The 26,097-nt window shown below is 42.1% G+C and overlaps 1 protein-coding gene across 1 annotated transcript in view; it reads left to right on the forward strand.

The window, feature by feature from the left end:
* nhsl2 (NHS-like 2) overlaps positions 1-26,097 on the forward strand; it is a 156,860-nt gene that overhangs the window by 104,011 nt on the left and 26,752 nt on the right. The window contains exon 2 of the mRNA XM_073474959.1: positions 14,279-14,524. Within this exon, the coding sequence (XP_073331060.1) occupies positions 14,279-14,524 (246 nt within the window). The remainder of the gene's footprint in view (positions 1-14,278; positions 14,525-26,097) is intronic.

Raw genomic sequence — 26,097 nt, forward strand, 5'->3', positions numbered from 1 at the left:
GATTTCAGAGAGGTGGAGTGAAATGGTCACAATCAGACGGGGCTGTGATCGTACATTTAAACTGACATTGATCAGTTGTGCTGTGTTCATCAATGACTCTGAGCTCAACTGCTTTGACTGTGGACGTCATGAATCTGCCGGTGTCGATATCAGCCTTTCATTAAACCCTGGGTATTCATTCATCTGTCCTTGACACAGTTTTTCTTCAGTTAACTGCTCCGTTATGTTTCCATAAATTAATTTGCTTTTAATATGCTCTAAAGGTTCAACCTTGCCACGAGTACATGCAGTCACTGACAGAACTTCATTCAATAAATCGTGGTTTTAAGGAAGAGCTTTAGTGCTCAGTGATGCTGCGTCAGAGACCATTTTACAATCAGAAACAGCAGATGTCTCACATTTTGTTTGCATAAATGTGGTTAAATACAGGAGAAGAATTTATATTCAGTGGATGCACAATGTTGGCAATAAGCACGTAACAGTTTTACATATTATTCACATAAAATATCCACATTATTTACTAAAGGGGGAAAGAAAGTAATTAAAACTCAGAATTTTAATGATTATTATATTATTGAGGTAATAAAACAAACTCAGGAATATTTATTTTCTCCATAAGTGAATAAACAAGCTGTTCTCAGAGGAAAATAAGGTCCCAGAACCCTTTTTTTAGCTAGAAAGGTGGCAGGGTCCGCCACATATAAACAAAGTAAAACAGTATGAAGTTGTGTTGTCCTTTAAGGTCAGTTTGTTTTTCTCAAAACTACGTAGCGCTCCTTTAAAAAGCCAACATATAGCTGAGTGTGTGACTGAAATGCTTAGTCGTTCATGCTTGTGTCTGTCAGTGTGTGTGTGTGTGTGTGTGTGTGTGTGTGTGTGTGTGTGTGTGCGCGTGAATCACATGTGGCACTGCAGTTTCCCGCCAGGCTGATTTGGCTGTATCCACGGCAACGGCGGCATAATAAGAGCACGTATTGAAAATAACAGTTATTAGATCCAAAAATACAGACATTGTCTCCATGTGGCAGTTTTTGGAGAGGACGGCTGCTGCTGTGTGTGCGTGTGTGTCTGTGTGTGTGTGTGTGTGTGTGTGTGTGTGTGTGTGTGTGTGTGTGTGAGTGCTCTCTGGACTGAGTCACGTTAACAACCTCCTCGTCCGACCAACCATCACAATCAAAGTGACGCAAATCTCTGCGTCAGTAATTAGCATAAAATTGGATCTTTGTTCCTGTTAGCAAACATGGCTGAACGCATGCAGCTCTTCAATTACGGCCCTGACACACACACACACACACACACACACACACACACACACAGTCGTGTACGCATCGCTTCACATCTCATTACACTGACTTACACACATTTCCTGGGAGCTTATTGGGACATAGATCAATATCACCATCTTTAAGATGTGCTTTTATTTTGAAATTCTCATTGCACATCTGTGTCACGTCCATTCAAACAGTTTCAGCGTCAGACACACGATGGCAAGCAAACCACGAGAAAGACGAAGCAGCAAAAAACAAGAAGTCTCGCTCCGCTACAGGAATATTAGCTGCTCTGTTTCAACAATACAGAACCAGTCACAAAGTTTGTTTACTGTAATTCATGGGTAGAAAACATGTATTTTTTTCATGATGTTATTGCAAAGCTATTACGTCTAAAAGGCTTGTTTGATGCTGTCATGTCTCATTAATTACAACACACCTTATTGACCTGTTGGGCCACAGACTGCAGCAAAGCAACACGGTGCATTAAATCATCACTACAGAAACATCACACAGGTCTGACGTCAGTGTTTTACTGTCTGTAATGGTCCTATTTGCAAGAAAAGTTGATTTTTGAGTCTCATTCACAACTCAATCGTTATCCCAAAAGCGTTGAGTTAGGAATGAGACTCAAAAATCAACTTTTCTTACAAAATAGCACCTTTAGGCGTCGCAGCTTTGACTGAACATGACAACAGAAACAAACTAAAGCAACGAAGAATAAGAAAAGTATGAATAAAAATGCGATGCGTTGAGCTATGAGAGGAGGAAAAGTCAGCTAGCGGCTAGGCTAATTTATGCAATGTAAAAAGCAATAGGCTTAAGCTAATAATGGTGACTCGCATATAAAGATAATTTTGCCTCCTTGACTGTTACGATTGAGCCAATTTTTATACTTTTGTTTAATGTTATTTTTGTCAAACCAATTATTTATTGAATTTAAAAATATTCCTGTGTTTTTTTTTTTCCTTTTATGGCAAAAAATAGAAAATAATTTGCTTTATTTTGCTATTTTTTCAATAATTTACTTGCCTTTTTCTTTCTGGAGCACACGTTGCTTATGATTAAGATACACTCATTGTTATTTCCCTCAAATTTCGTTCTACATCGCAGATGTTCTCCAGTAAATTTAAATAATTGGCAGCTTCTCCTTTAAAGGAGAGTGTTAAATGAGCAGATGTCGTGTCGATCACAGACCCCTGAATCAAAAACATACAGTGACAGACTTTTTGATATCGGCAAAGATCGTATCATCGTATAAAGAGGCGATAAAATGTTGCATCATGATGAAAAAAGGTGAGTTACACCCCGAAACCATAACACGAGTAATAAATATCATATACACACAATATATACATGCAGACTCACAAAAATGAGCGTTTGGCACGATGATGGTTTTGTTTGTTTTGCTCGGTTCAGTCGAGCTTATTCTCCATGGTGGCTGAGCCAGGTGGATTAGCCCTCTGATCACACACACACACACACACACGCACACACACACGCCTCCTCATTACACTCAGTTTCACCGTTACTCCTCCCTCTCGTTTGTCTCCTGTTTTGTGTGTAATGAAGGAGATATGACAGAAGAAGAACAGAAGAGCTCCGGGGGGAATGAAGTGACCGACGAGGGGAAGGAGAAGACAGAGGGAGGAAGGGGAAGGAGGAGGAACTTTGTGTGTGTGTGATTTGGGGAATAAAGGATGAAATCAGGCGAGACGTGGAGAGGGAGAGGAAAGTGATTTAGAGAAGGAGGGAGGAGGAGGATAAACGAGGGAGAGGAGGGAGGGCGAGGATGAATTGTGGCTCACGTCGCTGTAAATTACTTCCAGGGTCTAATAACTGCAGACAGCCAGGTCTCACTGTAGAGTGGAGGGAATACACACCCTTTTAGTTAATGTGTGTGTGTGTGTTTGTGTGCTCACATTTGTCTTAGACACACCCATCCATTAATAATAAGCTGTCTCTCAAACTGTTCATCAAGTCTTTCAAAACTAAATGCTCAGGGTCTTCAAACGTATTTAAACATCTTTAAAAATGTATTCACGTGTAATGTGCTTTTAGCATCGAGCTAACAAACAACAGAATCAGATTTGTGTCGACAGCTGAGCTTTTAAATCAGAAAACTTGTATCTTGTTCATTCGTTTCTTCCCTGTGTCTGTCATCTCTCACTACATAAATTACACTCAGTCTTTTGCCACCATTTTGTTTTGTTCTTCCGCTCGAGACTAATTTTAATTGGCAACTAATGATTGTTTTTATAATTGAATAATCTGCCTAGTAACAAGCCAACATCTCAAGGCACAGTTGTATTCACATCTGTGCAAAGTAGTTTTTTGGGGTATAGAATAAACTTCTGTGTTGGGAAATTAAAACATAAAAAGGTCCTGATATAGTAAATGAAAAACTCAAACCGGCTCAGCCTTTAAAATGTAAGAAAATAGAGTTAAATGTCCTCTCCTGATCCCAAGGTGACGCCTTCAAATTGATTATAAGGCCCAAAATCCACAGCTGCTCGGTTTAATATAACCGACTGCAACAAAGACATAATTAATATATCTTTCATCTCTAATTTCAAGTATCCACAGCTCATTAAACCATCATGAAGTTGTGTTAAAGCTTCAGATAGCCTGGTTATTCCTATATGTGACCGTATATTGAGTGTGTTTTGGATACACATCCAAAAGATATCATACACCGTGTGCACAGTATGTAATACTTGGATGAACATGAACATACTGTGTGATATGTAAATGCTTCGGTCCTCAGCGTATCTTTAATTCCCCGTCGGTTTGATTCAACAGAACAGAACCAGGATTATAATTCAACATGTTCCCTTCTGCCTCTTCACAGAAACCCAGCACATAAATAATTGCTGCAGTTTGTGTTTTTCTGACTGTCTTTGTGTTGTAAACCTGCTTCTCCTGCAGGGGGCAGCACTGAGCTGCAGAGAAGAGACTAGGCGCTGCAGTCAGAGGCTGCACCTGCATGTATTGATCCTAACCAGTAAATACAGGACCATAGATATTGGACCAAAATCAGGTGTGACACAGCAGTAAATACTGGATTAATGTGCTTGTAAATGGTACAAATGTTTATCAATAGTAAATACTGAGACTTGTGATCAGACGTCACTACACAGATCATGTCTCCAGTTACAGATCTCATGAGAAAATGGAGCATTAGCGCTAGAAATCTGAATGTTTTGTTGCCAGCGTGCATCATAAATCACTCACGCTCCTCACACTCGGCATGCGTCAGCACCGGTCCATCATGAGAAGGAACCCCCGGCTTCCTGTTTACCTTTCCTGCCGCAACACCTCTGATTCACACTCTGCTAATTGCTCATTTGGCCACCAGGGAGAGTGGGCCGCTCTGGCACGGGCAGAGTCACGAAAAGTGGTAATTGATACGAGTTTGTGCAGATTTATACAACGGCGTGACTCAGATCGGGACTGGGAGCATCCAAAGGTCGTCGTGTGCTATTTTGGCGTCTTATTAAGCCTCAATTTTAATTTAATTTAATTTAATTTCTTCCCACTGGTTTGGATGTTTACTCGAGCTCACAAGTAAAGATGGGAGGTCAGTTTTATCTTAATATCACAATAACTTACCTAAATGTGTTACTTAACATGTAACTTAATGTAACGCAAGTCAACATAAGATAACAAGACATAACATATTGCATATTTTAAATTTAATGTAATGTGACATAACAACTTAAATCATATTGGGATAAATCATGGAAGAATATAAAGTTTACAAACAAAAAACATCTATAAAACAACGATTTGCAGTTGTCAATCTTACAAATGGTTAAGTTTATAAGGGGTATGTGTTTACCCAAACAATAACTTAACTTAACGTTTAACTTAACTTAACTTAACATGTAACTTAATGCAACGCAAGTCAAGATAACATAACATAACATAACATAACATAACATAACATAAATGAGGGATAAATCATGAAAAATATAACGTTTATAAACAAGACACATCTATAACACAGCGATATGCTGACGATCCCCTGTGACTTCACAATAAACAGTAGGTGAAGAAGAGTATAAGTCTGAGCGAACATTAGAGACATTAGATGAACTTAAACCTGTAAAATCTTTTCTTTTAATGCATTTTCTGTAGTTTCGCAGAGTTCAAAGCTCCGGTGCTTTATTACCTCGACAGCAAAGAGACTCGGAGGTCAGTTATAATATCTGCTTCGACCTTTGTTGTTACTCCGTCGTTACAACAAAGGTCAGCGTGGATAATGTCTCTGCGCAGGACGCCTGGTTCATTTTGATAACGACACCCAGAAGGACGCTTAATGTTCGGTTTGGGTCTCGGTGAAGTCAGTAAATCTGTTTTACAGCCAGTTTTTTACTGACTGGGACAAAACACACACACACGTACCTTCTCACACACACACACACACACACTTTGTTTCTAGCCAGGCTTTGCGGTGCGCGGCGACAGCGTCATTTAAGACGAACATAAACGAGGCCGCTGAGCAGCGAGCTAACGCTAACGGCGGCTCATAAGCCTGCCATTCACAAACACACACACGCAGGTCAGTACGAGCTCCTGGCCTATCAACCACTTTACATTTCCTCAGCAGAGTGTGAAAGATGCGCAGATGTATTTTTATCTGTGTGGGTGATAAAATGATAAAATATGAACGATGGTATCCATTCATCTGTGTGTTTGTGTGTGTGTGTGTGTGTGTGTGTGTGTGTGTGTGTGTGTCCGGTGATAACAGCTTGTCTAAATCTGTGCCCTCCCTGCAAACACTCCTACTCACACAGAGGGGAATGAATTAGTAATAGGCCTCAGAGAAAAATAACTTCTCATAACACCCCCCTAATGCATTTGTGAGTGTGTGTGTGTCACTACCGAGTAGGTGTACATAACTTTTTTGTGTATTTTCTGCTACTGTAAGTACACGCAAGCTTGTCTGTGTGTATTATAGACGTGATACAGTATAGAAAAGTTTCCTGTGTGTTTTCATGTCCTCGTGTCATCTCTCTCCTGGGTGTGAGAGTGGGCGCAGCAGCAGCAGAAGAAGAAGTATCACTCCTGTGTTTTCTCTGCGTCAGCCGTTGTGTGTTTCAATCCCGTCTCACCTCACCGAGTCGCCCTCTCTTTCCCTGTGTTCAATAATAGAGAAGGTCTGTGGGCGCACTGTCATCACCAGGTAAAAATTGGGGACTGGATGGGTTTTTATCGACCATTAAATTAATCTATCCCCAAAAAACCTTCTAATATCTATTTAAGTTTTTGAGCTCGGTTGAGGAGGAAAAGTCGGTTTCTAAATAAAACAATGGACCGAACTCATGAAAGAAATGTGATTAAAATGTCAGCAGATGAAGACATCGAATTTCAAGGTCACGATTTGATTAAATTTTTGATTTAGCACCAACAGTAAAGCCACTGCTAGACTGCCGAGTCTTGATTTGTAAATGTCAACAGATCATTGGTTTCAGATTCTTCTATAAAAAGCAACCCGATCGCCAGAATAATTGTAGGCTCAGTACGTCTCTGCAAAACCACAGATAAGTTCAAACTGGACTTTTCTTTATGTCCCAACTTTACGTTTGTTTGGGTTCAGTTTTCGATGTATCTCTTATGCTCTGGTTAGGTTTACGCACAAAAACCTCTTGGTTATAGTTTGGAAAGCATCATAGTTTGACTTCAGATACCTGTTTTGGTCGGTCACGATCACGGATAGAGATCGTCCGACTACCTGTGAAAAATAGCTGGTTTTGTTTCTCCACAATCAATCAATCAATCTTTATTTGTACAGCGCCTTCACAACAAAAGTAATCTCATGACACTTTCAAAATTGGGCAGTTCTGGACCATACTCCTTGATTAAGATATTTACAGAGACCCAACATTTCCCCCGTGAGCAAGCACTTGCCGACAGTGGCGAGAAAAAACTTCCTTTAACAGGCAGAAACCTCGAGCAGAACCGGACTCAATGGTGGGACGCCATCTGCCTCGACCGGTCGGGTTGAGCTGACAGAAACAGATGGAAATGTCTCCAAGGCTCCTTAAATAAACACCCAGTTTCTCGCCAGCTAAAAAGGCTAAAAATATCTCCGGCTGTCCTTAAAAATATCCACTGGTCTGACTTGAACGGCGGTCGGCCGTTTGGCAGCCTTGTTGGCTTAACTCCACAACCTCCCCCTCCACCTCCTGCTGCCACAGGTGGCTAATAAGCATTTAATGTGAACGTGATATGCCACGTTTGGTGCAAATGTCAACCTTGTTTCGCAGAAACATTAACTGCTGACATTATATCCTTGTGACTTAAAAAAAACCTGATTGAAATGCTACAAAATGTCGAAAAACTTGCATAAAGTTACTCTTGGTTGAGGCTGAAAACCAACTCTTGCATAATATTATATTGAAGAGGATGAAAACCTGCACTGATTTGCATTTTCTCTTGCATATTTCCACCGAATTTGGTTAAAATGTTCGACCCTGTGCTCTTGACTCACCACACATTAGCTGTAATAACACCAATGTGTTTAGTTTGATGTTATGATGCTTTGAAGCTCTAAGTTGACCCCATTTGGGAGCCAGTTAAATTCAGATAATATCATCAAGAACATTTACTGCGCTCCACACACGTGTCTCGTGACGTACTCGCCTGGCTCCAGACCTCTGAATCACTGCCCACATCTGAATCAGACCTTCGTAGGTGGAATTAAGAATAGGGACTCCATCTGTTGGTGGTTTTTGCTTCTGTCTTGCCAGTAAAAAAACTTCTTCAAACTGAGTTTTGGACACAAACAACACAAGGCTCTGCTGCTGTGTTGATGAGCCAAGATAAGCTTCTTGACACTACTACTATTTACTTATCGTGCCCAAATGATTCATTCATATTTGAAAAAATCCTGAACCTTCTTGACAAGAGCGTTGCTAATTAGCTCAACAGAAACCGAGCGGGAAACGACCCTGAACAAGCGTGTCACCTTTATGCTGATTGAACCTGTGATCTTCAACTTGACATTCATGTTCACGCTTCTTCTCTGAACACGACCCATCCTGTCTCCGCAGTGCATCTCTCTCCAGAATCCATCTTTTCCCTTTGCTCAAAAGGACTGTGGAGATTGAGTTTTTTTTTCTCCCTAAATCTGCCCAGTGATGCCCAGAGGCTTGTGTCTCTCCTCCATCCAATCCCTCCATCTTCCTTGCTTTTCATGTCACCGTGGTTACATAAGGGAGGAGGGAAACAGAGTGACATCTCCGCCGAGGAAGACGGGATGTGCTCCGTGTAGATGTGTCGGTGTGTGCGTGGCAGCTGTTCAACTTTTAATCAGGAATTAATTGTTAACCTCAAAGGAAACGAGCATCCCTGAAGACTCCTCTGTCTCTCCAGCATCCGTCACAACAGTCTGTGCCGTCAGCTCTCAGGTTTGAGAGTATTTTGAGGTCAGCAAGTCCTCAGACGCCGCGACTGTGAGAACACAACCACAACACTGTCATAGACCGATACTTGTTTTAAAAATAGCAGTGATGACCTTTGTTTTATCCTTCATCACATCAACATGATCCAAGCTGTACAATTCGGTCCAACAAAGGTTAAAATAAACCTACTTATTGAAGGATTTTACAGTTTTCTCGATGTGGAAAATCTTATTTAGGAAGCAAAGCAAACACTTTATTTAAATAGACTATTTTTAGTCTATACTGCTCAGACTTTGAGTCGCTAGCTAGGTTAGCAAACTTTTAAGCTTCTGTCAATACTACTCAGACTGAGTTGACAGTTAAGTTAGCTAACTGTTTCTGCTACTGTAAATACTGCTCACATTGTGACTCAGCTATTTTCTTGTGTTTCTAGTGTTTAGCTATTGTCATGTGTAACAGTAGCTATCTAACTAATGCTAATCCACCACCATAGCTAGATGGCCTTATTTGTTCCAAGATAGCAAAACCAGACATTTTCAATCACTCAACAAAATGTTATGAATATTTTTCCAGGCTGCTGTTTTGTTGTGAAGCCCCCTCATGTTTTAGTGCGTCAGTGGTGGTGTGAAGTTTCATATCATTGTCCTATTTTTTTTTTAGCATCAATCCAACTCAAAAGCAGCATTTTTTCCTGTGAACCGGCTCCCTGATTGGCACATCATGGCCACTGTACTTTGAATTTTTCTCTTATGAAGTGACAGGGCGTCTTCTTTCATGGTGTTTGTGTCAGATGACAGGTTGTCTTCCTCTTATGTCTCAGCCGTCACGGCCAATAAAGGGACACTTACTGTAATGTTGAGGTAGAGACGTTGAGTCCACAGTCCCATCATTATATCTCTGTTTGACCGATCACTTTATGATCCCGTAGACATCCGTCTTTGTGGTGCTTCTTGTGGTTTCTAAAGGCACCGTGTGATCTGCCGTTGCACCGCTGCAGTTGTGGTTGTGTTTGGGAGTCGAGCCTGACTCCTGCGAGGCCTCCCGTCTGTGAAAAACCTTGTTAGATAGATGACGACTCCTCGCTGTGTTGATGTGCAGTGAGAACAGTGGGAAATTCTGAGCACAGTCACAGAAACGGTGATGTCTCAAAGGTATGACGGTAACTAAGGTACTTAACACTCTCCCCCCTCTTTCTCTCTCTAGATCGTGTATTAACAGTAATTTGTGCCAGATTTTCCAAAACTCCTGAGGCTTGTGTGACTTAAGCACATATTATCAACTCACACAAATACACAGATACACACTCTCACCCACAAGAGATCATATATTTAGCTTGTTATAGTCCCACATCTTCTACGACTGTGAAGCCAGGGTGCTTTGATGACAATCATCTTTACTTCATCAAAGACTTTATTGCTCCAGCATTTATAGATGCATAAAGTCATTTCTTAATATTTAAAGGCAGTTAGTGTCTTTGCTTTCACACTGGACAGGAACAAGAGTCTCCTGGATGAAAGTCCTGTGCTTGTTTTTTCCCAACCATCCGCCCTCCACCGCCTCCTTATGCAAGCTTGCCACTCTATATACTACTTTACCCGACTTCCTCCTTTGCTGCCGTAATAATAAACACTGAGACTAGAGGTCGCCCAGCTCACAACAAATTTAAATTTGGGTTGTAATAAGCTGCTTGCATTTTTGACCCATATGGGCATTTTTCTGATTAGAACAGGCTCTTTATTACAGGTAAAATACCAATGTAGCTTCAGTAAGTAGATAGAACAGGACATCATCAGGATACGATGAAGGTCCGATACACCAGTCGCTGGTACGCTGCGACAGTCAATCGCACTATGCGGCAATCGAGCTATTCAGCAGTACAAGTACGAGGATGTGTTAAGTATACCTCAGTTTTAAAATGCATTAAATATCTGTAACTGTAACTAACTTTAAAGAAACGTCTTTAGTTTGCTGCATGTGTTTACTCACTTTAGGATGTTTGGGGCCACTGATCACACTTGGTGAACGACTTTGGGTCAGCAGCTATCTAAAATCTAATTAAAGATTGCCCTCAGACATTTGTTACAGATGGCTGACATTCATTAATTCTAACAAAACAAAAGGTTGTCTCTAACTTGCTTGTCTTGGAGTTTTTGCAGCGTGAAACATTTGCTGCACTGTCGCTGTAAACAACCTGAAGTGCTTTTCTTGTACTAAGGCTGGAACATCTTATTTTTTTCAGTCCCCTGGTTAGGTATTTCGCTCTGAGCGATCTTAAGAGTGCATCCTTTTTGATTGGAAACAATAATAAATGGACGCCAGCGTTTTGAAAAGATGTTCCCAGTGAGCACTCAACCCTCATGACATTTTTCTTCAGAATACTCATTGGTTGGAGGATTTCTCATTTTCTCCATCTGTTCAGGTTGCAAAGGTTGGGAAGCATGTACTGCAGTAGCCACAATTAAGGTTTAACCTTTGAAAATCTGACTTTTTGGTTGTTTGACCCATTAGTTTCCTATTACAATGCACAAAGGATTTGTACCTCTTCCTCTTCATTGCCTAGAGTAGCTCAAAATGCTGAAGTGCAAGCCGTGTTAAATCTCACATGCATGTTGGAGGTTATTTTGTACCCAAGACGCAAAGAAATACAACTAATAAGTGCAGTTGGTGCAAAAGTTTGTTCCTCTCGTTGAAATACTGCAGACTAAAAAGTTTAAAAAAAAGTGAGAATAATCCGCTGGGTGAGCCTCAGCTTCAAACTCAAGCTCCTAATTGGATATTTAGCTTGCAGCAAGAGACACAACACAATATGTACATCCAGTAAACACAGATTAGCTTCAGAAAGAAACAATGCCAAAGGAAGCACTGATGGTTTACTCAAAATGAATGTATTTAAGGCTCCAAATGATAAAAAAAGTAAAATAGCACAGGCTCCAGGTTGAGAGTATATGTCTGCTCCACAGTACGTTATAAATCATGCATGATTGCCTTTGTTCTCTCCTCCGCCGCTGATGCTAACTGACGTGCACTTCTGTATCATAAACAGTAGCTCTCTCTGGTGGGAGCCGATTGTGTGAAAGCAGCTTAAGAAGATGAAGCCGGTAGCTGGGAGGGTGAAATTGTGATTCTATACAGTACGTTTGGGTTTCGAGCGAGGAGACGGCTGCTTCGGAGCAAACAAGACGTGATAGTGCCGGTGGATTCACTGCAGAATAACTGTCTGTCTGTCTGCAGGAAACTCAGCGTTCTTTATATTTGGACCATTTCTTTGTCTCCAAGGTGCTTTAAATCAAGAAATAGTTTCCGTCCTCAGAGATTCGTCCCACACGGCATGTTGGAGTCTGCGTTTATATTTAGTACAGTATGTTTAGCTGAGGATCTGAAGTTTACAGAGTTGATGCGTCAGTGTCTTGCTCAAGACTTTGTTTTCTGTAGCAGGGATTGACATTTCCGTCAGAGGAATCTCATTATCTGAAGAAAGTTGTGGACGTCCACAGAAAGAGACTGCAGAGGTTGTTTTTTTTTTCCGGTTTGCACCAAGTTTTTAATGATATCTTGATGCGAATGTACCGAGATAATTTAGTCCTCTTTATTTTTAGAGCTAATTTTACTTGTGCAGTCTCCTAAGGAAATCAGAAAGTTGTTACTGCAGTGGTTGAGGAAGGATCCAACACTGTTACGAGTAAAAGTCCTGCATTTAAAAGAAGGATTGTCAGGCAACTGGTACTTAAAGGTCCCTTATTGTGTAAGTACATACTTTTATTTTGGGCTTCTACTAGAAAACTACATGCTTTAATGGTCAAAAAACTTTTTTTTTTCTCTGATACTGACCATTGCTGCAGCACCTCTTTTCAACCTCATCTCTCTAACGCCCCACCCCTGAAAAGCCCAGTCTGCTCTGATTGGTCAGCTGTCACAGGCCTGAGCAGACTTCATCTCCTTCGTTTGTTAAGTTTGTATTTACGTCCAGTGTTTGTTTCAGTCATTGTCGAGTCGTCTGTTTTGTTTTCCATTTCCTGATGGTTTGCTTAGTTTCCTCTGAAGTCTAGATAAGCCGCATTATTAAATCATTTTTTACTCCTTCCAGCCTCAAGACAGCCGCCATCGTCCCCGTACATAATAAACTGCTGTGTCTAGTCCTAACGACTAACACCCTGTGGCATTCAATCCCAGCCTGATGAAGTGTTTTGAGAAGCTGGCTCTCCAGCACAATAAAGGAGGATGCCATATCCACTGCCCTCCACTCAGTCTTCACACACACCTGGAAGACGTGAGTGCAATTAGATATTGTTCTTCCTCACAAGCAGACCAAACACCGAAGTGACTGCTCAACTCCGGAGCCCGGAGGAAGAGATATGGCGACTAAATGAACCTCGAATCCTGAACCTTGAATCCAGAAGTCTCTGGTGCACATTTCTCTATGGGCAGAAGCTTTGTGGGAGTTTTTGTTTTTGGTGTCGGTGGACTATCTTAGAGCTGGAGCACAAGCTTTTGACCGCACGCTTGAACTTGACCTTGAACTCTGGATTTTGCAGAAATACTAATAATCAACACTGAGTTTGGCATGTTGGTTGAGAACTTCTCCCGCAGAATAAACTGCAGACATAAGAGGCATCTTCTTTGCTCTACGACCTTTCGCTTGACGGCGACAGAAAGTTTGTGCGCTCCTTGTGACGCCTCAGTCGGGCAGCTGTTGGGATTTCCTGTGTTTTGCTAGTCGTGTTTTATCAGCTGCTTGATGTGTCAAATTATTTCATCACCGTTGATTCAAAGCAACGCCTCATTCATGTCGACGTTGAATGGCCATTTGCGATCGCGCCGGATGATTTGTTTTGATTGTCTGCTTGTGTTTTGGAGGTTTGATAGTGACAGGGACCGACGGCTCCTTCCCTTTTTTTTTTTTTTTTCCCAGCCTTTACTCAAATCACACAAAGTCCCTTCATTCCTCCCTTCTCCTCCCTCTAAATGTCATCCCTCCTTCTCTCCTCCTCCCTCCCTTGTTCTTCTTTCTCTCCCTAATGCCACAATCACAATTTTTCCTCTCATACCTCCCTGCCCTAATCCCTCCTTCTCCCCCTCCCTCCTTCCCTCTCTATCTTCCTCCCACCTCCTAATTAAGCGCTCCCTCTCTCTGTTTCCCCTCCAAATCTGGTCTCTACCTCTCCTCCCTCGTTTTCTCTCTAATCCCTTGTTTCTTTTTTATCACCCTCCATCCCTCCTTCCTTCCTTCCCTCCTTCCTTCCTCCCTCGGTCCTTGTTCTCCCTGACAACACACTGCGTTATGTAATCTGCGTCTCTGGGTATTAGTTATGCAAATTCATACATTTTTATTTACGTGTGATGTTTCTCTTCTTCTCTCCCTCTCATCTTCCTCGTCCACTTCTGTTTTATCCCCCTCGTTTTCCCTCACCTCTCTCTGTTGTCTCCCTCCTTTTTCTTCCCTCTTTCCATCATTTTTTCTCCTCCTTTTCCTTCTCAATAATCTTATTTCCCCTCCTCTCTCTCCTCCTTCCTCTCCTCCCTCCATCCATCACTTCCTCTCAACATCCTCCCCTCCCTCCCTCCCTCTCTCTCTCTCTCTCTCTCTCTCTCTCCCTCCTCCAGCCACCAGTGGTCTAGAGGCGGAGGGCGGCAGGCGCGGCGGCAGCAGCAGCAGCAGCCACGGGGACGGCAGCCACAGCAGCATCAGCGGCGGAGGAGGAGGCAGCAGCGGCGGCGGTGGCGGCGGCGCGGCCCACTTCAGGTCTCCATGGCAACAGAGCGTGAACGTGTTCGGCTCGTGGAGCAGGCCGGAGTGTGTCGAGGAGCTGCACCAGCAGGCGCAGCTCAACCTCCAGAGCCTGCTGCAAGGTAAGGATGGATGGAGATGGAGATGGAGAGGGAAAGAGGAGGGTGGGAACGGATGGATGGAAGGCGTGTGTGTGTGTGTGTGTGTGCGTGTGTGTGCGTGCGTGTGTGTGTGTGTGTGGGCGAGAGTGTGTGCTGTGTTTTGAGTGGGTGGGAAAGGCGTGGAGGCAGAAGCGGAGGCGGGTGGGGAAAGTGTTTACATGCGTGTGTGGTGTTGGACTGCGCTGATATGGGTGTGTGTCGGCTGCCTGAAAGGTGTGTGTGTGTGTGTGTGTGTGTGTATGTGTGTGTGTGTGTGTGTGTGTGTGTTAGCATGCAGATACGCTGTGTGAGAGGGTGTGTGTGTGTGTGTGTGTGTGTTCAATATTCCCCTGCTTTCCTGTGTTTATATTGTACTGAAGGGTGTGTGTGTGTGTGTGCATGTTAGCTCATAGAGACAGAGCTGATGGTGTGTGTTGGATTCACCTTGCTGCGTTGTTATTTAAGGAGGAATGTGTGTTGATGTGTGTGTGTGTGTGTTTATATTTCTGCATTGTGTGTGTGTGTGTGTGTGTGTGTGTGTGTGTGTGTGTGTGTGTGTGTGTGTACAAAGAGGCATTCAAAGACGTCTGTTTACATTTCAGTCAGCGGTTGTAACTCTGCCTTGTTTTTGTTTCTTAAGGTGGAATGCTGTCATTCTCATTTTAATAATAATCTCTTGTTTGAAGTGTGTGTCTGTGAGTGTGTGTGAGTGTGTGTGTGAGAGAGCGAGAGAGAGAGAGAGTGTGTGTGTGTGTGTAAATGAGATCTCAAGGGAACCAGGGTTCCCATTTGTTCTCAGGTAGCTCTGTTTCTCTGCGTTTGCTTTCTGCTAGTTGCCTCTCTCTCTCTCTCTCTCTCTCTCTCTCTCTCTCTGTGTGACTCATGCTGTCTCGCCCTTTGCCCGACTCTTCCATTAAAACGATCACAGTGGGTTTTTAGCTGAATGAACAGAGCGGGGGGGTGAAGGTGTGGGGGTACACACACCTGAGGGAATGAATGAACAAATGAAGGTCTTAGCAGGACGAGACCGGCCTCGTTTGTCTTACAAATTCCTTGAAACAACCAAAAGCTGCAAAATATTAATCAATCTATTAATAGTGTCTGACCTGCAAAGCCAACTGGCTTCTGCTCCACATGTGCAAATTTTAATCCACATGTGAAAAAAGGCAAATTGCTTCTGAACGTACGCATTTTCCCATGTGACAATAAAAACTTCAAATTTCATGTGCTGAAATTCTGATCCACATGTGAAAAACACTAATCAAATATGAATTAATATATAATTCACATGTGGCACAATTTCATTTTCACATTAAATTTAAGTTCACATGTGAAAACAGCCATTCATGAGCCATGCTTTGTTTCCATATGTAGAAATTGTAATCTGCATGTTGAAAAAGCCAACCAGTTGTGATACTACCTAGTTCACATGTGACATTATTGTTAATTTCGCATGTTTAAATTTTTGTTCACATGTGAAAATAGCCAATCTCAAATGTGAATGAGTGAAAATGTAAAATTCTTATGTGGATGTTTCCATTCATATGTAAAAAAAAAAATTATATCGATTGTGAAACTGTGATACTTGTATTTTCACGCTTTAAAATTTTAGTTCACATGCATGTAGAAAAAATGTGGAATTCGAATGTGAAGAAGCAGATTTCATGTGATTTCATGTGATTTCATGTGTGTTTTGCTCGCACATGTGAAAATGGTGATCACGTGTGAATGTGCATGTAAAGCACATTTGAAAAAGGAAATGTTCACATGTGACATTTTCTTTTCACATGTTTTTAGTGAAAACATTCAGTTCACATGCAAAGTTATGATTTTGACATTTTTGCAAGGGAGAGTAAGTTTTTAAAAACAGGTGACACATATACAGTTTAACTTTAACTTGCGGATTGATACACAGTTGATCTTCTAGTGGTTGTTGGACAGCATCAGGACATTATTTGTTGAATTTCCGTTTGGTTTCCAAGTTACTACAATGTTGAACGGCTGCATTAGCCGCCTTTATTCATGTTAGTCCCTCACACTGTTGCTGGTACTGTCACTACACCAGCGATAACACTCACACCTCGTCGCACTAATCTGTGCTCACTGTCTTTGTCGACGTGATAATATCTTGCGAGGTGACTGAACGGTTTGCAGATTCTGTTTTTTTTCCGGCTGTTCCTGACTTGTAGCTGGGTAGATAAGGCTTCAGGAGGAGATATCAGGCTTGATGTCTTGTCATAAAAGTCAGTCAGTGGGAGCCGAAGAATTAGTGGGCAGGCTCTCAGTTTCTGTGCTGTCTGGGCTGAAACTAGTTATTAAAGTAGGTGTCTGCACTTCATTTAATGGCTCTTAGGAAGCGCTGATAAGCGGTGAATCATGTTTTGGTTTGAGAAATAAGTTGGTTAAAAATGTGAATAGTCCTCAATCAAATCTTTTTGGCCATATCGCCCACATTTACACACCTGGTAATTTATGTGAAACTGATCCTAAACTAGCTGAAAAACACAAGGGGTCCAATAGTCCTTTATTTCCTTATTTACACTGAATGTATGCATACGAAATAGTCAAAAACAAGTTCTTAGGTAAGAACAAAACTGACTACATTAACTTGCATAACTTCCAAGTTATGGATTTAAAAACTGATGTAAACTATATGTTGCTGGATTTTAAATCTAATTGGCTACATGATGCATCAATCCTCCGGAGGCTGGAGTGTAAGTGGCTCAGGAGAGAGGAGAAAGTTTAGAGAGAGTGGGTCACTTGTCTACACGACCACTCATTGGCCATTGTAGGCTCTAGGAAGGGCATAGACGCTCATATTGTTTGATTTGACAAATAAAAGCATGAAAAGCATCGGCTGTTGCAGGTTTTTTTGTCATTTTCTCGACTTTTAATCCTGGAATACTTTGTTTTGGACTAAATGTGTTTCTGAATAGGATCTAGTGGACATTTGGGAATAGGAGTAGACAGTTTTTGCTGGAGTTTGATGCACTACTGAAACACCCAGACACTATTGGTGAAATGGCAAAACTACGAACATGCCAGTTCGTCAACTTGGTGGCGGTTTTATCTTGAAACGGTTTGCATGGATAGATGACGAGGATCTAATCTAACGACCGTAGACTAAAAACACACAGCTTAACAGACACAAATCGACGTCCTTGACCAGACGTATCTTTTCTTTAATCACTTGTTGATCGAAAACAACGTGTTGAGTCAAATCACAAAGCAGCTCACGTGTTTAAACAGTGCTGGTTTTGCAGATATGTTGTGCGTTACCTTGTGTAGAAGAGTATGTCGCCTCCTACATCTTCCTCCATCTCTGCCACGTCTTCATCCTGTGTGTGTATTAAGCCTGTTATTGTCTCAGGCTGGCTGGCATCTTGTGTTTGATAAAAATAAAATGGATGAACGCAGTCGTGGGTGGACAACAGCAACACATGTGTGTGTGTGTGTGTGTGCACGTGGCCATTCATCTGTCCTGTGATCATCTATGTCACTTTGTGTTTATGTGTGCTGCCTCGGTGTTGCGCTTCCCACTGTCATGAGCAGTATGTCCACGAGTGTGTGTGTGTGTGCATGTTTTCAGTTTGTATACCAGTGTCCATTTGCTTTGTGTGTGTCCATCTGTTTGTGTGTGTTATATAACACTGAAGCAACCAGCTGTACTCTCTCTCTCTCTCTCTCCCTCTCCCTCTCTTTCTCTGGCCATCCTCACCATCCACCATCGGTCTCCCACTGAGCCGGCCTCAGCTCGGTAAAATATTCATACTCTTCTCCGCTCCTCAACACTCTTGCCCTCCATATTTATGAAGCTGGCTGTCGTCCTCCGGTGTTAGACGGATCTGCTGCGTTTTTCTGCCGAGATTCAGCCTCCCCTCCCTCCCTCCTCCAGCCTGCAGGGAGATTTGTGTGAGATTTATTTCACTGTTGCTGCTAAGTGGGCAACAGTGAAATCCGGCCAGTCTTCCCTCTCACCATCAACGGCGAGCTCCGAAAATGATTAGCGCGCAAGGTTTTCACATAAGCCGTCTTCTTCCCTGATTGGATTCCTCGTGTGTGCAAAATTAACTTTAATGAGCAAATTTGATTTAAGATGCAAGTCTTCAGTTATAATTAGCCTCGTTCTGCTTTTGACCGCACGCATTCAACAAGTCCTCGAAAACTAAACGACACAATATGCTGCTCCTCGCCGATCTTTAAAAGCGACGGCAGTTAAGAGCTTTCTGATCGGCAGGAGGTCGTCGTTCCACGGAAATGATTCACGTGGTCGTTTCCTCACAAGATCACAATTTCACGTGTGAACTAAAAGTTTAAAATAACGTCACATCTGAACTGGACATTTTCACAAATTAATGAACATTTCCACATGTAATTGGCTAGTTTTGCATGTGAACAAACACTTTAACACGTCTAAATAAGATCTAATGATGATCTGGGCATTGTAAAAATACATTTTCTTCCATGCTCTTGGATATACACCTTTGGATAATATAGATTCCTGTCACTTGACCTCCTTTCAGCAGGATAAAAGACTCATTTTCTTCATTTTTCTTCTGTGTTCAGAGATCAGCTCTCTGCTTCTTCTATCACTGTTGTGCTGGTTGTATAACATCCAAAGAGTATATGGTCAAAGAGACTTTGTTATATTTCTGTTGTTAGGCAAAGATAGAAGTTGTTAAATAAAGATGGATGATGCGTCTCCACGTCCTCCCATTTTCCTCCAAACATTACTTGGAACGATCTAGCAGTGTCGCGGTGCTGCCCAACTTTTCAAATTCCCTTTTTATAGCATCAAATAACTAATTAAAACCAAACTAAACAGAAAAATGAACACTCGAACATACATCAGCGTGATGAGAACGACCTCAAATGACAGAAATTTAGATTTGTGAAGTTTGGCCAACGTCTCATCTGCTAATATAGAAAGATAATATAATTATGGTGTTTGCGTTGTTTTGGCTTCACTTTTAGAGAGCTGTTGTGTTGTCCATCTTTATATTCAGTCAGTGTTGGGACACCAGCTCAGCATTAGCCTCAGTTAGCAAAAAGAAAAAATGTTAGCGGTTACAAATCAAGTAAAATATCTACACACTACATTATATTTAGTATTTTCCCCATTATGCATGTAAAACATAATATTTTGTTAAAGTTATAGATGGATTTACATTAAGTTTTTACTTTTTTAACTGTTGCTAAGCAGATATCACCATTTCTCATCAGTTTGGCGGACTGATAGCGACAATTGAACTACAGTTAGCGTCGTCCGTCACTGTGCACTGACTTGACTCATCAGACCCAGTACATGTGAAGCATCTGCGAAGTTTTTACTATTAAAACGTAGCAGCATGTTCACATTATCTCGCCCTGTTAACAGCCTGACAGATAACTAAAGCTCAGTATTTCCGTCGAGATTTACAACAATGAGATCTGCACATTTTGTGATCAAAGGTTTTTAGTCGGCGTGTTAAAATATTCGTATGCCGCTCGTCGGCAGGAATATATTATATATTTAAAGCTCAGTGTTGTACTCCACTGAAGGCAGATATATTGTCTTCTATAACAGGAAGATTTGCACCTCACTTATTTCCTCCTGCTCCTGAGTGACTCTGCCCAGCGGCCTGATATATTTATGAAAGGTTTCCCTCCCCTGCAGACAGATTTACTGAAAGATTTACAGCAGACACATTTGCATTTGTGTCCTTTTTTTCTCCTTCTGCATGCCATCAATCAGCGGCAAAATATTCATATAATTCTCTCACATTAACAGTGAACTTTACATTTTAAAGTTTTCGCCGGTGTCATCCATTACAGCCAGACCGGCCGTTTTACGACGGTCCATTAAGCGACGCTCAAGTATTCATACTTTAACACTCGGCATATTTCCCTGACGTTCTCTTTTGTGCAAGTTAATGTGTTTGCTGCTTTCTTGTGTCTCTTTGTTGAATCACACCGAGGATTTCTCCGAAAAAAAGACGTGCGGAGCTTTTAAATTCTGCCTCGGTGGTCAGTTAGCGGCTGATTTGGCGTTTCTGCTGATGACGAGTAATCAAAAGTTGACAAGTCGTCATGTTTCCCGCTTTCTTCAGGTTGAAGATGTAACGTCGGAGCGGTTCGACTTTTATTTTGTTCCCTGTTCTCTGATCGGAAGGCGGATGAAACAGTTGGCCAAGCACTAGTTTGTAAGATTAAAGGGAAATTTGTGGGAAGATGAAGGATGAGAGGAGTTTTTGATCACCACAACTGTAGTTCTTCCTCTGAAGTGTCAACCGCAAAACTCAAAGCTGCACCAGGCGACTGTACATGTTGGCGAAGTGAAACTTGAGCTTTCATTCGTGTCATATTTTAGACGTGACTTTTGTGTGAGAAACTAGATTCTCAGAGTCGCAGGTTTCTTGATATAGGATGTCCAGGAGTGCTCATACCCTAATCTGTCCAATCAGATTTCATCCCTGGAGATCACCGTTGAATAAACGAGGATGAGAGGGTTACAGAGATCCACTCGGGGGCATTTGATCAGCGAAGGCGTTTTTTGAGACGTGCTCACACGTTGACACTCTCGGTGTCGGCCAACAGCTCTTAACTGTCATCTAAACTGCTGCCGGTCACACTGAAGCATGAGCGCCCGAGATAAGAATGTGTGTCATCCATTACAGACGGCCACGTTTGAAAGAGAGAAGCTTGTTGTAGGTATTCTGCCGGTTTTTAGATACACTAGCCGAAGGTACGTGTAATGGGATTGTTGAACGTCGCATTAATCTGCCGCTCTAACAGCCTCCGGTCTTCTCTGAGGGCGTTAGAAGATTTTGGGAACACGGCTGCAGGGATTTGCTCCCATTCAGCCACAAGAGCATTAGAGAGGTCGGCCACTGATGTCGGCGATCGGGCCTGGCTTGGTGTTCCAGTTTATCCCAAAAGGTGTCGGGCGGGGTTAAGATCAGAGCTCTTTGCAGGTTGATTAAAGCTTCTGATGTTAGTTTCATTCCCAACTCATCAAATCCCGACGCTGCATGATGGCGGCCGACCCGTCCTACAAATCCCAAATCTACACCCTACCTGTTATAATGTAGTAGGGGGTCAGTTCTCTGTTCTTAGGGGTCTTTGGCCTGAGAAACATTGAAGACGTCTGTTCTAGAGGGAAGTCTCAAGGATATATTTCGTTGCTTGATTTGGGGGAGTATCTAAAGTATTGTTTGCTGTAGCAATAAGGAAGCCACACCATGTAAAACTGACCCTGACGAGAAGTAAATGTTTGTGATGTCCACATACTTTTGGCCATCTAAGATTGGGTTGAGGTCTATAAATGTGAGTTTTTATAACTGTAGATGCTGCGATCGTGGCTTTAAAGCACCCTTCAGCCAGTATCACAACAAAGTTGTGTCACACTTCAGGCTACAATATATTTTTTCAGTGGAGGTCAATGGTATCTTAGTGCTTAGAGCAAGATAAGAGCTCGCTGTCCGCTCAATAACAGAACAAGACTGCAGCACATGTCACAGCAGCAGCACAAATAGTCCAGTTACCATCAGCTTTCTAATTTTATTTGCCTTCTTATCACCTTTTTATTCTCTTTCTGAAGATCAATAAACATCATTTTTATCTCCCCATATCTAATCTCATAAGGCAGCACTCTCCTCTGTGCTTTAAGTGCCAATGTCCCTCACAGCGGAAAGTGTAACGTGATGTGATAAAAACCAACCAAACTTTCAAATGTCACGGCAACCCTCTAATTGTGTCAGTGGATGTCTGAATCGATGACGAAACAGTTTCCCTGTCTGCAGCGACTTGACTATAAAATGTCACAGCGGCCCTTTAATTGTGTCGGGGAAGGTCTGAGTCAATGCTAGCTGTTATCTACACGGGCTGATAAGGTTTCGCTGTGGTCAATACACATTACAGAACAGGTGCGGCATCGATCAGGATGAGAATGCTGACGCAGGACAAACAGTTGTGTCTGTTTTTTAATCTCAGAGGTTTTTGTAAGTATTTAGTTCCCCACCGCTTTGAAAATGAGACTCCAATAAATGATACTGTTGAATAATTTACACGATTTATTTCTTGTATAATATAAATTGTCCAGCCAAAAATACGGTTTTAATTAACATTTCCTGTCTCTGTAGACTGTTTCTTAAAGTAGACCCATCATGCTTTTTCCTTTCCTTGAATCTTTTACGTGTTGCTGTGCATGCAAGGCACCGACAGAAGCTCCTTTCTCCCACACAAAACACTGCTCCTGAACGCCTCGTCAGTAGTCTCACCTTTAATGACATCACACTAGGTCACCATGTCACACATTTGCACAATTTATGCCTAGCGGCTAGTTTGGCATACAAAAATACATTTAGCACAGCTGCTCTGTTATCGTTAGCAGTGCTGGCTCAGGCATGTGTGAGCTGACCAATCAGAGGAGACTGGGTATTCAGGAGGGGGAGGGGCCTTAAAGAGACAGGAGCTAAAACAGAGCGTTTCAGAAATACAGTGTATGAGAAAACTGATGCGTTTTTTTGAGCATTAAAGCATGTGAACCTGTTCTAGAAGTACCCAAAAGTTGTACTTGAGTAAAAGTAAAAGTCACCCATACGAATAGTACTTTAGTGAATGTGTTAAAGTACCTGATATAACATGTACTTAGGTATTAAACATAATTTTCTGGCAATAAATGTACTTCAGTATCAAAAATACAAGTAAAAGTTAACTAAATATTTATTTACATGTACGTATAAACTGTTTATTTGGTGTTGACTTGACGTAGATGTTATCGGCATTGGTGTTATCGACTTTGCCAATTATCGGCTCTCATATTCAGCATTTTTTCAAGTAAAGTACGAATACCTGTGCTTGAGTAAATGTACTTAGTTACATCCCATCACTGCCTCATTGACAGTGATTAAGATCCCATTGAAATACTTACAATCCATTTTTCAATGATTTAAACGGCGTCCCTGACTCAAAATGACAAATACTGTATGTGTCAATTTAAAAAAGCGTTTACTGTTATATTATGCAAATGATTTGTCAACACAGCGTTTAATTCAGGCAGGCATTTAGCATTTTGGGACCAAGGCTGGCTCATGAACAGAGCGCTCAAACGAGTCCTTGTTGTCACGCTGAAATTCAGCCCGGAGCAGTGCCTTTGACAGCCGAGGGAGCCCCTTTTTGGAGGATTTATAGATTGTTAAAACTTTTATTACTGAGTGACCTTTATCATCTGGTAGTCTGTTTGTTTTAAAGCCACAAAATATTTCCCTCCTGGAAGTGAATCAGTTTGGCCAAACTGTCACACTTTTTTCTCTTTGTCCCCGTCGAGTTTGTCGTTGTGAGTGACATCGCTGTGAATCAGGGAAGACAAACTCGTCTGTCTTGTTTCGCTCCTCTGGGGGCTTTTAGAGGAGTTTTTCAAATGCGGGCTGAAGTGTGACACATTTAAACGCTATGATCCAGGGACATTTGCATTCAAGCAAACCTGCCAAATCCTCAAATGAACCTGGTGCTGATCAAACACGGGGCTGAGGTGACAGTAGCCTAAAGGTAAGAGGAGCAGACTAAAATGTCACCGCGTTGAATCTGTTTGGAAGTTAGAAAACTCAGAGGTATGATGTGAAGGAAACACGTGACAAGTCGGGTCAGACTGTCCTTGAGTAAAACACTGGGTAGAAGCAGTGGCAGAGGAGAGAAACATTCAATGCAAGCTGTATACGCAGATTTGAATTAGATTATGTTTTATTTATGAAATATTTACTCATTTTGATTGTGTGGCCCAGTGTAAACAGCACTGTTTGAACTCAGTGTCTTTTTGGTTTTCTAGAATTCAGAACAGGTCGGACTGATCGTGCTTCAGACCACAGATGTTCATGTTGCGTGAACCTCTATGCAGTGCTTTGGTGCCTTCAAAGTCATTGGCGTGTAATTCATTGTCATGCCGGTAAAGACGCATTCATTGTAAAACTCTGGGCCTTTAACAGTGTTCACCAAACAAAAATGTGGTGACAGTCAATGCCAATGTTTTTTTTTGTTGTTGCTTCGACCAAGGAGGTAGTTTTCACCCGTGTTTGTTTATTGGTTGGTTGGTTGGTAAGTTAATAAGTTGGTTGGTTGATTGATTGATTGATTGATTGATTGATTGATTGATTGATTGATTGATTGATTGATTGATTGATTGGTTGGTTGGTTGGTTTATAAGTTGGTTGGTTGGTTGGTTTGTTGGTTTGTTTGTTGGTTGGTTGGTTTGTTTGTTGGTTTGTTGGTTGGTTTGTCAGCAAGATTACACAAAAAACTACTGAACAGATTTCCACCAAACTTGGATGGAGGATAGGTCTTGAGAAAGCAAGGTTAATAGAGAACCAATCTAAACGCTGATGGTTTCATTATCTTGTTACTTCATGATGATAAGTTTAAACAACCACTTTCATGAATCGAAGACAAAGATCCAACTTAGCTACCCAAGTTTGAATCAGGAGCGATGTCCCCATTTAGAAATAGTCTTCACTCTGTGCTCTTCACTGTCAAAAACATCAGATAATCATCCGAAAATCACCCCCTGGATAGATGACAAGAATTACAGCCAGAATTTGTGCCTACAAAGAAAGCTCTATAATCGGATCAGAACCCTCTGTGCGGTTTCTAATGACCAACATAAACTAGGCCGCTAACCGCCAAATCTGTCCTTCTAGGTCACGACCATCCGCTAACAAACACCAGACCCTTCCTCCCAGTAATGGATTGATCAATTGTGCATGTTAAATCACAAGGACAAAGACGCGACATACATACGGGTGCACTCCAACACACACGCGTGCATCCGTGGCGGCGTGCACGTCGTGTACACAGACAAACAAACTGCTGAAAGAGGGGTATTGTTAATTCCTGTCTTCCTCCCTCCCTCCCTCCCTCCGTCCCTCATCGTCTTCCTGGAGGGGGAGAAGAAAGGGTGACCCAAATTTGACACGACCGGGGTGCATATTGTCAGGGATGGTTGGGTTTATCTGTGAATGGGTGCACTGTATACACACAAACACACATGACGCAGACTCACAAAGACACGACTTGTTAAATAAGTTGTTAAAGTTAGCTGTTTCACACGCTCACAAACACCTAGATGAGTGACACACCTACACACAAACACACACAATATACAGGTTAGTGATGCATGAGTGCCTGGCCTGCTTGTCTGGACAGAGGGAAGGGGGGTGGGGTGGGTCGTGCTATGTGTGTGTGTGTGTGTGTGTGTGTGTGTGTGTGTGAATTAGTGGGAGTGACCGGCATACCTTTACACCCCGCACACCAATAGCATCCCTGCTCCCCCCTCCCTGGGTTTCCCACCACAGTACCCTGCAGTCATGTAGCTGAGCTGTTATCTGAAGCATGGATCTACAACTGTTTACCTTCTCTTCTCTCCTTCTGCCTCACTTGCTGCTGCTGCTGCTGCAGCTCGTAGGACTCAGCGTGTGTTTTTAAACCTTAGACTTTAACTGGAGAAACACATGTGGTTTTATTCTCGGCGGTGTTGGAAGAAGCCGGAGCGTAATGTGAGTAAAAGTTGGGAGTAAATTCCTTGA

Source organism: Pagrus major, chromosome 10 (genome assembly GCF_040436345.1).
Source record: "Pagrus major chromosome 10, Pma_NU_1.0".
NCBI classification, from domain to species: domain Eukaryota; kingdom Metazoa; phylum Chordata; class Actinopteri; order Spariformes; family Sparidae; genus Pagrus; species Pagrus major.